This window comes from Etheostoma spectabile, unplaced genomic scaffold (genome assembly GCF_008692095.1).
Source record: "Etheostoma spectabile isolate EspeVRDwgs_2016 unplaced genomic scaffold, UIUC_Espe_1.0 scaffold00004148, whole genome shotgun sequence".
In the NCBI taxonomy this organism is placed as follows: Eukaryota; Metazoa; Chordata; class Actinopteri; order Perciformes; family Percidae; genus Etheostoma; species Etheostoma spectabile.
This window is the reverse complement of record NW_022603114.1, coordinates 112,501-128,595: the sequence shown is the minus strand read 5'-3', so window position 1 is coordinate 128,595 and position 16,095 is coordinate 112,501. Positions and strand designations below refer to the sequence as shown.

Genomic DNA, 16,095 nt, shown 5'->3' with positions numbered 1-16,095 from the left:
GAGCTGTGTGACCATTTCCCAGCAGATTCTCCAACAAAGAGGATGGAGCTTGTTTCTTAGGAAGAGAGGGGCATTGAGGTTGATACTCCCCTTTTGGGAGGAGAGGGGTTTTGCAAAGAGGGGGTAGGTCTTATATTGGGAGGGGAGGGGCTTTGGTTCTTCTCCTTTGTGGTGTGGGTGTCCTCTGTTGAGCTGGCTTTCTTCATCTTCCACTCTCACCTGTTGTTGTAGGTAAACACAATAAGAGCAGATCCCCACTGTGGCCTCATTTTCACATTTCCATATCATGTCAATATCTCCAATCCTAACCACACACAAAATAATAAAAAATAGAACAAATAAAACCATACATTGGGCTACCTATCTGTTTAATATTGTGTTATGCATTAACTTTGTGTTATGTTGTCAAATGTATCTTTTCAACAAAGTAAATAGTAAGCCCTAAAAATCTTACAATAATGTTTTATTATACAATAAAATAGCATTACTTACCTCAAGTGATGCAGCCTCAGCAACAACTCTTTCAAATGTCTCCTCTATATTCTCTGAAAGGAAAGGCAGTCCCATGAATCGGGTTGCTCTAAACCCGGTTGAAAGCACAAGCTCAAACGCAGTGAGGTTCTTTCTAGGTCAGAGGTGTACTTCTTCCTGAGGTCCTTGTTAATGACCTGCTTTATCTTGTGGATAATTGATGATTCTTGCAATGTTGCCCATCATTGGCCAATGTTGCCCATCGTTGCTGACGACTGTTATCAGTTTGTGACATAGCAGACCAAGTAGGTTTTGCTTCTCCTCCAGCTGGTACACACTGACGGTGCTGCGGTGGAACAACCAAACTATGCGTCTAATCCTCACCAGGAGCTTAGACAGAGCAGGCAACCTGAGCGCATGCTGACAAGCCAGATTTAAGGTGTGGGCATAACATCTCACATGCATAAATCCTCCAAGTTGGGCAACAACAACCATATTAAAAGCATTGTCTGTGACTAAAACTAAGTCAATGTCATTCATATGCCATTAATGTCTTACTCTCTTCAACAAGTCGTCCACGTTTGCGTTTGTGTGACTGTGACATTGCTCTTGTATGGAGCACAAGTGACACTAGCTGCCAATCATGCCAGTGTTCGTTAAAATATCCACAACTTTTGATTTGGTTTCAACGTAGAGTGTAGGAATTTCAGTGTCAGTGTAGTATCCCCGACAAGGTGTACCTAGGCTCCAAAGTATACACCATATTCTGAAAACCCTCATTCTCTAAAACAGAACATGGTGCTAAGTCTACTGCAATACATTTTGCAATGGATTTAGTAATCTGTCTGGCCCTATCCAAGTTCGGTGGCAGCAGTGCCATTGCCTGCTCAATTGTCCTCTGGCTGCCATCGGGGACGGGTCACTTTTCTTCCAACTCTAAATGGTATTGAGAAATGTGTTTTTTGATTTGATTTTGATTTTTAGATTTGTTTTATATCCAATACATTATTTGATTTGAGTTCCAAAGACCTTTCACATGGTCTAGGTCTTGTCCAGCTTCACTTCCCCCTTATAGAACCTTATAGAAGCTTTTAAAATAGCCGCTGCAGGTTGTATAGGTTTGTTGCTCGCCATTTCTTGCACATGTTTGGTGCACATGTGTGTATAGCAGAGAAGGGGCAGGCAGAAAGGAGAGTTTTCTGGAGCGCTCTGCAGCAGGCAAACAGAATGTTGCAGTTGGCAAACTAATTTCATTAATTTTAATTTTTAATATTCTGATTGACTTATCTGCATCTGTTTGGAGGCCGTAACAATCAATTATTAACTAAGAATCGAGCATCAAATTGTTCTAGAGAGAATCGCGATTATTTTTCCAACCGCTAGCTCCCACATTGATCAATGGTTTATCTAATCCATTTGTAATGGATCAAACAACATATCAGTTGTAGAAAACAAAATGTGTTTGCTTGGTAATACACAAAAATGTGTCAGTTAACAATTCATTTGTATTAAAAGTGAATTTTGTTTTTAAACAATGGCCCAAATTACTTTTTCTAAAATGAAAGGTGTTGCTAGTAGTGATGAACCCAAAGAGAATTATTACTTTGTCTATAGTTTCCCTCAGCTGTTGTGTTAGCCTCTTTTGGCTCATTTTCTTGGTTTTACAGCCCTCAACAATAATGTTTAAGTCTCACCACTCGAATATACCTTGTTTCCAACAGCAGCAGGCTGCTGTGTTCAGTAAAAAAAAAACTACAGTATATGCTCTGCGCCTAACTGCACCTTAGAGACAAGCTAGTAACAATTGTGGAGCTGTTAAGAGACCAAATTTAATTTGATTTAATTCAATAAACTCCCATATATGATCCTAGGGAAATTTAAGCAGAAACAATATGGTTAAGGGTGACAAATATATATAATATAGCACACTCAGCATCCCAAATAAGTTTCCTTTGCCTGATCTGCCAGGTGGAATAGTGTATCCCCAGCAGCATGGTAATGTATCCCGCACTGTGTCTCTGATGTCCTGTAGGCTCAGTCTTCCCCCCTCCTGTTGGCCATCTTCCAGTCCTGCGACCCAGCCATGACCTTAACCATTTTCCTGCTGCCACTGATCAAGCCTTACCTCCAAGTAAGAACCAACACCTCACAGTCTGATCAACAATGTGGTTTGCTGTTATTGTGGGTGTATATTACAATCAAGTGCATGCTGCCAGGTCTGATTTCCAAACATAAAACAGCTTTGTGATTGCAGTCATCCTTGCATCCTCCCATTGCAAACCTTTTTAGGTTTAGATACTGTATACAGCTTCATATTGCTCCCTCCTGCTTGGTTAATGGTTGGATTTGCACTCAGCATTGGATGGCTCACTGGTCTTTCTTGAGTCAGAGCAGGAAAGTCTGCTGCCGAAGGCCCAAACTCCACGCAGCTTACATCATCATACAACTAAGATTCTCTAACCATTGTGCTACATTTTACAATATCTGTTTTGTGAGTATTCTGTTTCTCTAGAATCATACAGCAGTAGTTTTTAGCTCAAAAAAATAGTAATACCTGTATCCATCTGTTTAACTCATGCACAGATATAAAATGTAAGAGCAACAGTTTGTAGTTTTTAGTGGAATTTAGACGCTGGAGCTACCTCTTGCCGCTGGATAGCAGCTGGACACAGTGTGTCACAATTTTGTCTGTACAGGGACCAAAACCTGTTGTTACACTGCACAGAAGTGATGAGTTAATCGATAATAATTATTAATAGTGCCAACTCTTAACTCATTGTCATTTTCTGCTCTGACCCTAATCGTAGATTACAGAATGTTTTATTACATTAATTTAAATTATAAATTTAAATTCATAATATCCAGAGTCATATCCAGAGTCAGAAACACCTGCAGGAAGCAATAGGAGGAGAGAGGAGAGGGGCGAGAGAGCAAAAGACTACGGGAAAGGGAAGAAGTCGAGTTAGTAACATGCATTATTGGGATGAGGTTGCATTCAGATGGAGAGAAGGAGGAAGAGAGAGGTGCTCAGCGCATTATGGGAAGTCCCCCTGCAGTCTAGGCCTATAGCAGCATAACTAAGGGATGGTTCAGGACTCTCCTGAGCCAGCCCTAATAAGCTTTATCAAAGAAGAACGTCTCAAGCCTACTCTTAAATTTGGAGACAGTGTCTGCCTCCTGAACCCAAACTGGAACCTGGTTCCACAGGAGAGGAGCCTGATATCTGAACGCTCTGGCTCCTGGAGCTGGCCATCCCGAGTAACAATCTCTTTGGACAATGCGCCACGGAGGTGCTTGGGCCCCAGAACCATAACTTCAGTTTTATCTGAGTTTATCATTAGAAAATTACAGGTCATCCAGGTTTTAACATCCTGAAGGCACATTTGAAGTTTTTCTTACTAATTAGTTTCATCCGGCTTGATCGATAGATATAATTGAGTATCATCTGCAACAATGAAAGTTTATGGAGTGTTTTCTGATAATATTGCCTAAAGGATGCATATATAAAGTGAACAGGATTGGACCAAGCACAGATCCTTGTGGGACTCCATGACCAGAGGTGGGTAGAGTAGCCAAAAATTGTACTCAAGTAAAAGTACTGTTACTTCAGAATAATATGACTCAAGTAAAAGTAAAAGTAGTCATCCAAATAATTACTTGAGTAAAAGTAAAAAAGTACTTGATGAAAAAACTACTCAAGTAGTGAGTAACTGTTGAGTAACGTCTGATTTATTTCTTAACACAAGCATCAATCAGACCGACAAAGATACAAAATAATTATCTTTAGGCAAATTATAGTTCATCCAATCAATAAAATAAATTTAAATTAATTTATTAATTACAAAATAGCTTACTTGAGAGACTTGTCACATAAAATTTGGATGGATACTGCAACATACTGTATGTAACCTAAAAGACAAACATCCACCTCTCCACAGCAGAAACTACAACCACCGCTACGTCTCCTCAGGTTAGATGTTGAGTTGTTGAACGCTCACATGTCCGTTTGTTTTGGTCGACCCTGAACACACCGCCTAACGTAGCTGCTGTTTCTTTGCTTTGCTACGACTGTAAAGCTAACCTGTCCCGCTGCTGAAACGAGTACGGTCTCGTGACTGCACAACGACGTGTGATTGGTTAAGCACAGTCACGTTCAGCGGAAGACTCTCTCTCTCTGTCAAAAAACATTGAAATGAGACGTACGCGGGGGTAAAAACAATGAAGCTTAGTAACGAGTAACGAGCTCCTTGTAGCCTAATGTAGCGGAGTAAGAGTACAGTTTATTTTTCACTAATCTACTCAAGTAAAAGTAAAAGTATAGTGATTTAAAACTACTCCTAGAAGTACAATTTTTTCAAAAACTTACTCAAGTAAATGTAACGGAGTAAATATAACTCGTTACTACCCACCTCTGTCCATGACTAACTTTGGCGTGCATGGAAGATTCATTGTTAACATGTACAAACTGAAATCGATCTAAAAAATAAGGCTTAAACCAGCTTAGAGCAGTTCCTTTAATACCAATTAAATGTTCCAGTCTCTGCAATAGAATATGATGGTCAATGGTATCAAATGCAGCACTTACATCTTATAACACCAGCACAGAGATGTCCTTTGTCTGATGCAATTATGAGGTCATTAGTAATTTTCACAAGTGCTGTCTCTGTGCTATGATGAACTCTAAATCCTGACTGAAAATCCTCAAATACGCTGTTGCTATGCAGAAAGTCACACAGCTGTTTAACGACTGCTTTCTCAAGAATCTTAGAGAGAAATGGAAGGTTGGATATAGGTCTATAGTTGGCTAAAACATCTTGATCAAGGCTGGGCTTTTTCGGAAGAGGTTTAATTACAGCTACTTTTAAGTACTGTGGTACATAGCCTGTTAATAAAGACAGATTGGTTATATCTAGTAGAGAAGTGTTGACTAAGGGTAAAACTTCTTTAAGAAGCCTAGTTAGGATGGGGTCTAAGAGGCAAGTTGATGGTTTAGATGTAGAAATAACTGAATTAAATTGATAAAGATCAAGTGAAGCAAAGCAGTCTAAACATGTATCTGGTTTAACAGCTGTATCTAAGGTTCCTGAGTTTGGAGATACTGTAAGTCAGTGCCAGTTAAAGGCAGGTCTTGGTGAATTTTGCTTCTAATAGTAATAATTTTATAATTTAATAAAGTCATTACTACTAAGAGCTACTTGGCTTAATAGAGCTGTGACCTTCCGTCATCCTGGCTACAGTGATAAAAAGAAACCTGGGGTTGTTCCTATTTTCCTCTATTAACGACGAGTAGTACGCTGCCCTGGCGTTACAGAGGGCCTTCCAATAAGTGTTAAGACTGTCTTGCCAAATTAAAAGAGAATTATCCAGTTTGGTGGATTGCCAAATCTTCTTGAGTTTCCGCAATATTTGCTTTTATTTGCGAGTTTCAGTGTTATACCATGGAGTTAACCGTCTTGGTTTTATTATCTTCTTTTTTAGAGGGGCAACAGAGTTGAGTGTCATTCGCAGCGAGCCTGCTGCACTATCAACAAAATGATTGATTTGGGGGGGACTGAAATTAGCATAGGAGTCCTCCGTTACTTTGTGACTTGGTAATGAATTAAAAGCTGATGGAATCACATCCTTAAATTTAATAATAATAATAATAATACATTTTATTTATAATGCCCTTTACATTTCACAAGGAAATCTCAAAGGGCTACAGTTAATAGGGAGTTAAAAACAGTTTCCAGAGTACGATAACAATTTACAAGCAATAATAAAACACCATAGAACTAAAATTAAAACAGTGACTGTTTAAAAGGCCTTTTGAAATAATAGTGTCTTTAGGCCCTTCTTAAAAATCTCCACAGTTTGTGGGGCCCTCAGGGACTCTGGGAGGGCGTTCCAGAACCGAGGGGCGACTGCCTGGAAAGCCCTGTCTCCCATTGTGGACAGTTTAGTCCTAGGTTGGAGCAGGCGATAGGTGGAGATGGAGGAGCGGAGGTTTCGTGAGGTGGTGTGTGGGGTGAGGAGTTCACTGAGGTAGGTAGGGGCAGTTCCATGAATGCACTGGTGGGTAAGTAGACAGATTTTGAATTGAATTCTTTGTTTAATGGGCAGCCAGTGGAGGGATTTCAGGACCGGGGTGATGTGATCATATTTGCGCCTCCTCGTCAGGACCCGGGCAGCGCAATTTTGAATATGTTGGAGTTTTTGCAGGCTCCTGCCAGGGGTCCCAACGAGAAGGGCATTACAGTAGTCCAACCTGGAGGAGACAAAAGCATGGATCAACTTCTCAGCATCTGGTTGGGAGAGGGAGGGGCGGAGTTTGGCAATGTTTTTGAGGTGAAGGAAGGAGACCTTACAAAGGTGGCGGATGTGGGTGTCAAATGTAAGATTTGAGTCTAGTCTGACTCCAAGGTTTGTGACAGAGGTAGACAGGGCGATGTGATGACCAAAAATGGATATACTGCTGAGGGAGGAGGACTGGGTTTGGTGTGGGGTACCGATCAGGATGGCTTCGGTTTTGCTGCTATTTAATTGAAGGAAGTTGTCAGAAATCCATGCCCTTATCTCCTCCAGGCAAACCTGAAGTGCAGACGGTAAGACTGAGGGGGGTGTGGAGTCCATTTTTATGTATAGTTGAGTATCGTCTGCATAACAGTGGAATGAAACTTTGTGTTTATGGATGATGTGGCCAAGGGGTAATAAATAGATGGTGAAAAGGGTTGGGGCGAGGACGGACCCTTGTGGCACTCCACAACTGACTGTGTGGGGTGATGATTGGAACTGACCTAGAGCCACATGCTCCGTCCTGCCTGTGAGGTAGGACTGGAACCAACTTAGTGTAGTCCCAGAGAGTCCTACCACAGACTGGAGACGGTGGAGCAAGATGTTGTGATCCACGGTGTCAAAGGCGGCCGACAGGTCCAGTAGGAGGAGGAGAGATGGTGAGCCTTGGTCAGCAGTCATATGTAGGTCATTCATGACGCGTACCAGGGCTGTCTCAGTGCTGTGTGCTGCTCGAAAACCGGACTGAAATTTTTCATATATGTTATGGATATGAAGGTGATTGTGTAGTTGGGCTACAACAACTTTTTCCAGGATTTTAGACAAAAACGGCAGGTTTGAAATGGGTCTGTAGTGAGCCAGGATGTCAGGGTCGAGTGACGGCTTTTTCAGATGGGGGCGGATGACTGCAGTTTTGAGAGCTGGAGGAACCTGACCGGATTTGAGCGACTGATTGAGGATTTCTGTGATCAGTGGACTGATGGCTGTGATATTGGATTTTAATAATGATGTGGGGAGAGGGTCCAGTGAGCATGTGGAGGTTCTCATACACTTTATGATCGTCTCCACTTCTGTCTTTGAAGTCCCTGAGAAAACGGAAAATGTGTTGAGCGGGTTTGTGAGACTAATTTTGGAGCAGGGTGAAATAGTGGCAGAGAGGTTTGACCGGATTGAAGCCACCTTGTTGGTGAAAAAGTCCATGAACCTATTGCACTGACCTATACTGGTGTCAGCAGGTCCACATGTAGGAGCTTTGAGAAGAGAGGTTATTGATGCAAACAACTGTTTAGAATTACCAGTGCAGTTTGAGATTTTTTGTGAAAGATATTGAGACCTGGCTGTGGTGAGTAATTTAGAGTATGATTTTTGGTGTTCACGGTAGGCCTGTTTATATACATGTAAACCACTGGAGATGAATTTCCGTTCCAGGGCACGACCAGTTGTTTTCAGCCTACGGAGCTCTGTTGTGTACCAAGGTGCTGACCTTGAGAAGGTAACTGTTTTTGTTTTGATTGGTGCATGTAACTCAAGGATATTGTAAAGACTGGAATTATAGTAGTCAACAGAGCCATTAACTGATGGGAACTGTGTGACTAGTGGAATTTGCTGTATGTCTTGGTTAAAGAGGATGGTGTCTATTGCTTTTAAATTTCTGAACTGGATTTGACGTTTTGTTTTATAGTATGGACTTGCTAGGGGCATTTTCAGGGAAATCACCTTATGGTCAGACACGCCCAAGTCATAGACTCTCATGTTGGTGATGGGGGCATTGTCTGTTATTACTAGATCCAGAGTGTGGCCTTTTATATGTGTGGGTACTGTGACATGTTGTGTGAGATGTAAGCAGTCCAGGAGTTCAAGAAACTCTACAGCAGGACGGTTTGTGGGGGAGTCAACATGGAGGTTGAAATCTCCCATAATGAGTATATTATGGGTTATTGTACAGAGTGATGTGAGTAGATCTTGCAGCTCAGTGATAAAACCAGGGTGTGGTTTCGGGGGGCGATAGATGAGGAGTATTGTTATTACTTCTTTATGAGATCTATATTTGAATGAAAGACACTCAAATGTGGTCAGCTCTGGCAGTGGGAGGGGGGTGGTAAATTGGTCTATGCGATGAATGACAGCAAGACCTCCACCACGGCCGGTGGTTCTGGCCTTCTCCAGGTATGTGTATCCTGGGGGGCAGGCTTCATTTAGTGCCAGATATGACTCTGGTTTGTGCCAGGTTTCAGTGAGGCACATCATATGTATTTGTTTTTCAAGAATATGTTCAAAAATTAAGCTGGTTTTGTTTGACAGTGACTGGGTATTGAGAAGGTCTATTTTTATTTCTGAGATGATCTTACACTTGGGAAGAGTGCGGAGAAAGCGGAAGTCCACTCCGCGTTTTCCATGTCTCCAGTGTTGCCCGTTCTGACGCAGGCCTTTAACGGTCCTTGTGTTGGTGATGTTCTGATGACGTAGTTGCCAATGACGCGTTTGGTGAGCGCCGCGGGGATGCAACAGGTGAGGGTGAGGTCCAGGTGGAAACAGAGACGGGCAGATGGAGTCTCCGGGACTGTCGAAAATGGACGGTCTGCTTGCGCGTTGGGGTCGATGGCGGCGGGGCCCGCTTTCCACTACGCGGATGTGGTGTGATGTCCCGGGATGACGTTGCAGCGGGGCTGGCACACGCGGTCTGTCCCAGGTAGAAACGCCACTCCCGGGCTCCAATGGCTCCATCCTGTTTTCCGCCTCGTCTGTCCTGGACTCCGGTGACACCACGTCGCTCACAGGAGGGACACAAGGACGGAGGTGAGATTGTTGTAATGCTGCGTAAAATGAACAAGGTGAGAGTACCTGTAAGTTGTCGATGGTGCTCCTGTTGTTAGCGGTGGTGTTGACATGGTTCTCATCTGTTGGGCAGTTCAGCGGGCCTGGACATTGGTGGATGTCCCCGGATAGCAGGAGGCAGATTGCGATGATAAATGCGAGGGTTTGTTGTGGTTTAAGCGTGGTTTTGGTGTGTGTTGAGGGACGGCCGAAAAGGTGCGGATGAATGAACGTGGCAGCCAGAGCGTTTTTTCCAAATCCAAAATGCTTGTTTGCTTGCATTATCATTAGCATGTGTGATGATGACAATTTCACATAATACAAATTATAATCTGTCAGTGTTTGACCGGTGTCGGAATAGACAAAATGACTCATGAGTAGCACATGTATGAAGAGAGCTGAGACTACCCCTGCTGTACCTGGTGCGGCCATCTTTAGCTACAGCACTATCAGATAGACGTCTTGTATAGAAGTTTTTGCCTAATGGCGTGTAGTTCAGCAGTATAAACTCAAAAGTTATCAAACAGTGGTCAGATAGAAAGGGATTCTTTGGGAACACTATTAAATGTTCAATTTCAACACCATATACCAGAACAAGATCGAGGGTGTGGTTAAACCGGTGAGTCGGTTTATGAACACTTCGAGAGAAGCCAATAAAATGTAATAGAGAGAAAAACACAATACTAAGGCTATCATTCCCATCATCCCCATGAATATTAAAATCCCCTACAATAGTAACTTTGTCAGTTTTAGGGACTAAAGTTGACAAAAACTCTCCAAATTCAGATAAGAACTCAGAGTATGGACCAGATGCTCGGTACACTATAACAAATAGAATTGGTTGCAGTGATTTCCAACTTTGGTGTGGAGCTGATTTGTAGACTAAAATCGAAGATAGCTGCAACTCCACCTCCTCCGCCTGTGCCTCGAGGAATGTGAGTATTATTAAGACTGGGAGGGGTGGATTCATTTTGGCTTACATATTCTCCATCACCCAGCCAGGTTTCAGTAAGACAAAATAAATCAACATTATAATATGATATTAATTAATTTGCTAGTACACCTTTAGAAGAGAGAGTTCTGATGTTTTAGAGTCCACATTTAATTCTCCTATTCTTTTGCACTATTGCACTTGTGGTTTTAATTGTTATAATGTTTTCATGCACCGCTCCTCTTCTGTTTAACTTTGATTTAAATAATTTCGATGGTTGGGGGGCAGACACCGTCACTATGGGGTTTTGACTAGGTAACTCCCGGAATGGAAAAGCAGAGAAGTGTGTTAGACTGCGACTTTGCATAGTTTTTTTTTTTTATAAAGTCCCATTAGCACCAGTGGGCTATCAATAGTAGGGTGCATCATCATCCGTGACATTGTAATGTGCAATATTATCCCACAGAGAGGATCACGTTATTTGCCCCAACTTATTTAGTAACATGTTGTTGGTAGGAATAAATGATTTGTGAGCCCTATTGGTTTGTAAGGACAGCACCCTATATCTTCTGCCTGATGGCAGCACCTCATACACCAGGAATACGAGATGTAGCCCGTCCCCGCTTGTCCTTTCATCACCACCCCGGATTCGTATATTGTGGTCAGAAAATGTAACTGATGTCCAGCCATCTTGCAAGCCATGTTAACTGTCCTGTGTCATTTTTTTTTGTCACTGACAAAGACAAATACCAGTCAATGAAGCAGAAAGTTAAAATACTCTCCACAAAAGAGTGATACAAAAGGACCATCATGTCTTTTTCTACTCTGAACTGTCTCACCTTCCTCATAAAATACAGTCGCTGCAGACCACAGTCGCTTTTTTTAGATGACAGGTTCCCAAATACAGGGCTAAGTTGTTCGCCATACTCCTTTAGAACACTTCTTCTGATCTTATCAGGACCAGCTGCCTTTTTTGGATCAATGTTTTTGATATGCACCTTCTCATCTGTTACCACTAGGGGTGGGCCACAATGAAGTTGTTATCTGGTAGAGTTACGCTCTGAGGAGAAATCTGATGTATCAAATCTTGCATAAAAGTATTTAGTTCATTTAGTGAAAAGTTTCCGCAGTCACACTGCTCCCTCACTTGCCAGACCTGGTTTTGGCTGTAGCGGGAAATTCCATTTATTGAAGCGGTCTGCTTTGCCGCGTAGCCCTGTAAAATTTGTGAATGGATGGCAAAAGGCAACAGTAGGATTGCCAGGCAAATAAAGAAAAGTCCTGTTAGACACAACTTGCCTCTTTTCAACTTCTCTCCTCACTCAGCACTTTACCAGTCTATGATGGTGTTGATAACTGGGTTTTTGTAAAGAAAGTAACATATACTTAATTAATAAAATTAGCTTATTAATCAAGAATGTCACATTTATAATGTCAGCATCTGTGTATGTGTATGTGTGGGCACCTCATTCTTTTAAGTATCCAGCTCCTTTTTGCACTGGTGGGGATGTGTACACTACCACTACTGCTCTATGTATTAAAGTTCCCATGACATGGTGCTTTTTGTATGCTTTTACATAGGCCTTAGAGGTCCCCTAATACTGTATCTGAAGTCTCTTTTATATAGGCCTTAGTGGTCCCCTAATACTGGATCTGAAGTCTCTTTCCTGGTGAAAAATTACAGCCACTAGCGCCAGTCCCACAATGAGCTTTGCTTAGGACATGCCATTTTTGTGTCTTTAGCTGTTGCTCGTTTGAAAGCCATGATGTCTCTCTATTTCTCATGGGCGGGCCAAATTTCCTGGGCGGGCAAAGCAAAGAATGTCACAGAATAGGGAGACAAAGCAGGAACATAACTCACTACGTACACAAAACAGAGGGAATTTGCCCCCACTATTCATGCAGTTAGATCCAATTCTGGAGCTCTTTTTACAGCAACTTTAGATAGTAACTGTCACGTCCTGTCCCTGTGTCAAGTTATTGTTTTGAGTTAGATTCACATTTTCTAGTTGTTTTTCCATTTCCTGCTTTATTTTGAAGGGGTTCTGTTTCCCATAGTTTTGTCCTGATTTACTTCCCCTTGTTGATTTTTTCAGCCTTTGTGATTACATGTCCCCGCCCTAATGTGTTGCACCTGTGTCTATTGTCTCCCCTGTCATGTGTATTTAAGTTGAGTCTACCCCTTAACCCAGTGCGTGATTGTCTTGCTTCCCTGTGTCCTGGTATTCTGAGTTCCTGTTGCTTTACTGGATTTTGACGATTGCCTGTATTTTGGGATTTCCCTTTGCCTGCCAATTTGGACACTGTAGCTGTAAGTTTATTAAGCTTGCTAAATAAACTTTAGCTTTTTAACTTATCTGAGTTGTGTATTGTGGGTCCATCTTTCTGTTTGCGTGATAGTAACAAGATTTTTAAAGAATTTTACACTATTTGTCAATATCTATCTCTACTGATGAAATGTGTTCCTTCATAGAGCCATTAGGGTTCACCCAACTGACAAAAGCGCAAAGAACTCCTTCATGCAGATTTAACTATGGAGGATATTAAAGGGTCATGCCTGCGGGGACCTGATTGCATCACAGCAGAATTCTTTAAGAGTTTTGCAATTCGGCTTGATTTTATTAGAGGTATAGAGAGAGGCACTGGAGAAAGGCACACTACCACAAACATTTAGGCAGACTTTGATACTTGATTCCTAAGAAAGGTAAAGTCCCAGGAGACTGTAAAATTTACCGTCCAATTTACTTAATGCAGTCAAATGTTAAGATTTTTAAAATTGGCAAATTGACTAAATAAGGTTATTACTTTAATTGAAGAGAAGCGGCTTGAAGAGAGGTCACGATTAGTTTAGATGGTGCGCCACAATGGTTATTTTTCTGCATTACAGCCTACAAATATTTCCTTTCGCAAACTCTTGCAGGTCTATAGCATGTAAGAACTCAACAGCCATACAAATCAGATCTCTGAAGTGGAATATTTTCAGCGCTGGAGGATGCTGTAGATCCAGTTGAGGGTAAACTGAGAGTGCTGGAAGGACACGTGCTTGACAGAAACAATCATATTGATGAACTGGAAAACCGTGGGAGAAGGAAGAAAATTTGCATCGTCGGATTTTTCAGAGGATGTGGAGGGAAGTAATCCTGCACAGTTTTTTGAAACTTAAGCTTCCTAACTGTGTTTCCATTTCTTTGGTTCCATAGATGGTCCTTATTAAACTAAACAGATCCATCTCACTTGTCAGTTATTCACCGAAAAACTCTCCAAACCAGTTAACTCGACTCAGTAAAGCGGTGTCCCCGTTCTCCAATTTCTTAAAGTTTCCTTTACACTGATGCGTGTTTCCACAGGATCCAGGGTGTTTCCCAGAACACCAAAATTAGTCCACTTGTCCAGAAAATTAAACTATTTAACGTAGAAACATTTGACTGTGTGCACCATTTAGCCGCTTTCGCATGCAGTGGATGACTATGAGAAGTGGGTGCCCAGAGTATTTATATTCCCGGTCACCTGTGCACGGACTCCTGCTGCGTTCAGGGACCCTAGCCAAAAGGGAATCAGAGTTCTTGAAAGATAGTGTTTACCACAAAATTTGAAGGCTGTCTTATGGAGCATTTCAGGGAATTCTGAGTTATGTATTGGTAGATCTACCCTTTTTTGGAGAGATTGGTTGGAAAATCAATCGGTCTCTCGTGGCAAATTGAAATCCTTTGACTTGTTATAGCAATTTGTAATCCCAAGGTCTCGGTTTAAGATATTTGTAACGTTGCAATCTGTTCTTGGGGATTTTTTGGATCAATTTCTTGTCCCAAAGGCACAACAATGTTTAGATAAGGTGTTGAACTATGGAAAAGTCATGAGGCTTTTTGGTATTATTCTATGCTTCTATTTATATGCAGCACCTGGGGGATGGAGCCTGGTCAGCCCTCAAGAAGACATGGTAAAGGGATCTGAGTTTTATGTTGGATAATGAGGTGTGGGAGAGAATTTGTACGAATATTAACACTGTCACGCAATGTGAGAGTGCGCCTCATTTAGTTAACGATAATGCATTGCTTCTATTGGACTTACTCCAGATCGTATGGATTTGGATTATAAAACACACCAAGTTGTTGGAAATGTAAGACCGAGGATGGCCAATTACTTCATGTCCTGTGGTCCTGTGATAAATTCCAGGAATTCTGGATTGGGATACATAATAATTTACAGTATGTTGGATTGCAGGGACCCAAATTACATTCAAACCAGGATATGTTGTAGTAGTAGTTGTTACAATCCTGAAGAACCAGCCTTAGAATTGAGAGAGAATTTTTAATACTAGTGAAAATAAGCCTGTTTGGAACGCGCCGGTTGCTTGGCCTGTGGTGTTGTGGCTTGTACAATACTTCAAAACCAAATTGGATATTAGCCTCATGGACTCAATGCAGTGCGCTCCCCAACTGGCCCATTATGAGAGCTAATCAGCACCTATCTGCATTTTAATTTCTATACAGTTTTAATGGCTTGATGGTTGAAGATTGATGGTGAAGATTTGATTTGCGGTGGTATTAGTAGACTTAATTAACCCGACAAAGGGTGAGTCTGATTAAAACTGATGTCTTTCCGGTTCAACTCAAGAAGATTTTCACTCACTGCACACCGCTCTGAAGGAATAATCTCCAAGATTCCATTATGTTCTGCCAGCTCACAGCATTTTAATATAATAGCAGGAAAAAAGTCCCCCCTGCGTTCTGCATGTGGTGTATGCGTGTGATGTGCAGGTTACCTTCCTCCCCTAACACGGACACATGTATATAGATATGTCTTGCTTTATTAAATAGCCTGCATCACACTTTGTCTACAGCTGGTTGTGCTTTGCATGTGTGGGATTCTGAAACAAAACAAAAATTCTGGAATTGTCGTTTGTTAATTTAATTTATCTATTATATGTGGGAAGGAGTTTTGTATTTCACACACGGGGGGGGGGGGAGTGAGACATCAGTCTGCTGCACTTCATATAAGCAAACGTACTACTGTACAGACCAACACGTGTTATGTTTTATTTGTTACATAATGACACTTGAGTTCATGATTTTATTGCTTTTTTTTATTTGTATTTTTGGGTTTAAATTACTGAATAAAAATAACAAATTATTTTGGTGTTGTTTTTAAATTCATGTTTCACCCCCCCCCCCCCCCCCCCCCCCCCCCCCCCCACCCCCACACCAAAACACAGAAACCTAGCTAATAACATTTTCTAATTCTCCCTCACATCTCTGTTGCCACAGACTGGGAAGCTCGTATCGACAGCCATGGCAGAGTTTTCTATGTGGATCATGTGAACCGGACCACAACCTGGCAAAGACCAAGCCACAGCACCAAGTGTAACGCGGCATCCCCCGCTCAGGATCCACACAGCAAATGGAACAACTCAACAGGAGGTAGACTGTCAATACATATAGAGAACTCCAACTATAATGATTATAGTCAACACTATAGCCTTTATAAATCATGTGACATGTGTTGGCATACCAACACTGTTATTTGACAAAATACATCAATATTTTTAACTTTTAACTAAAATACCCATATAGTGCTTTTTAGGCACTATACCCATGTAGTGCTTTTTA

The 16,095-nt window shown here is 41.7% G+C and overlaps 1 protein-coding gene across 1 annotated transcript in view; it reads left to right on the top strand.

Annotated features, from left to right (window-relative positions):
- LOC116676964 (E3 ubiquitin-protein ligase HECW1) overlaps nt 1-16,095 on the top strand; it is a 194,835-nt gene that overhangs the window by 92,693 nt on the left and 86,047 nt on the right. Inside the window, 3 exon segments of the mRNA XM_032507731.1 lie at nt 2,504-2,602; nt 15,754-15,852; nt 15,855-15,906. Coding sequence (XP_032363622.1) covers nt 2,504-2,602; nt 15,754-15,852; nt 15,855-15,906 — 250 coding nt within the window.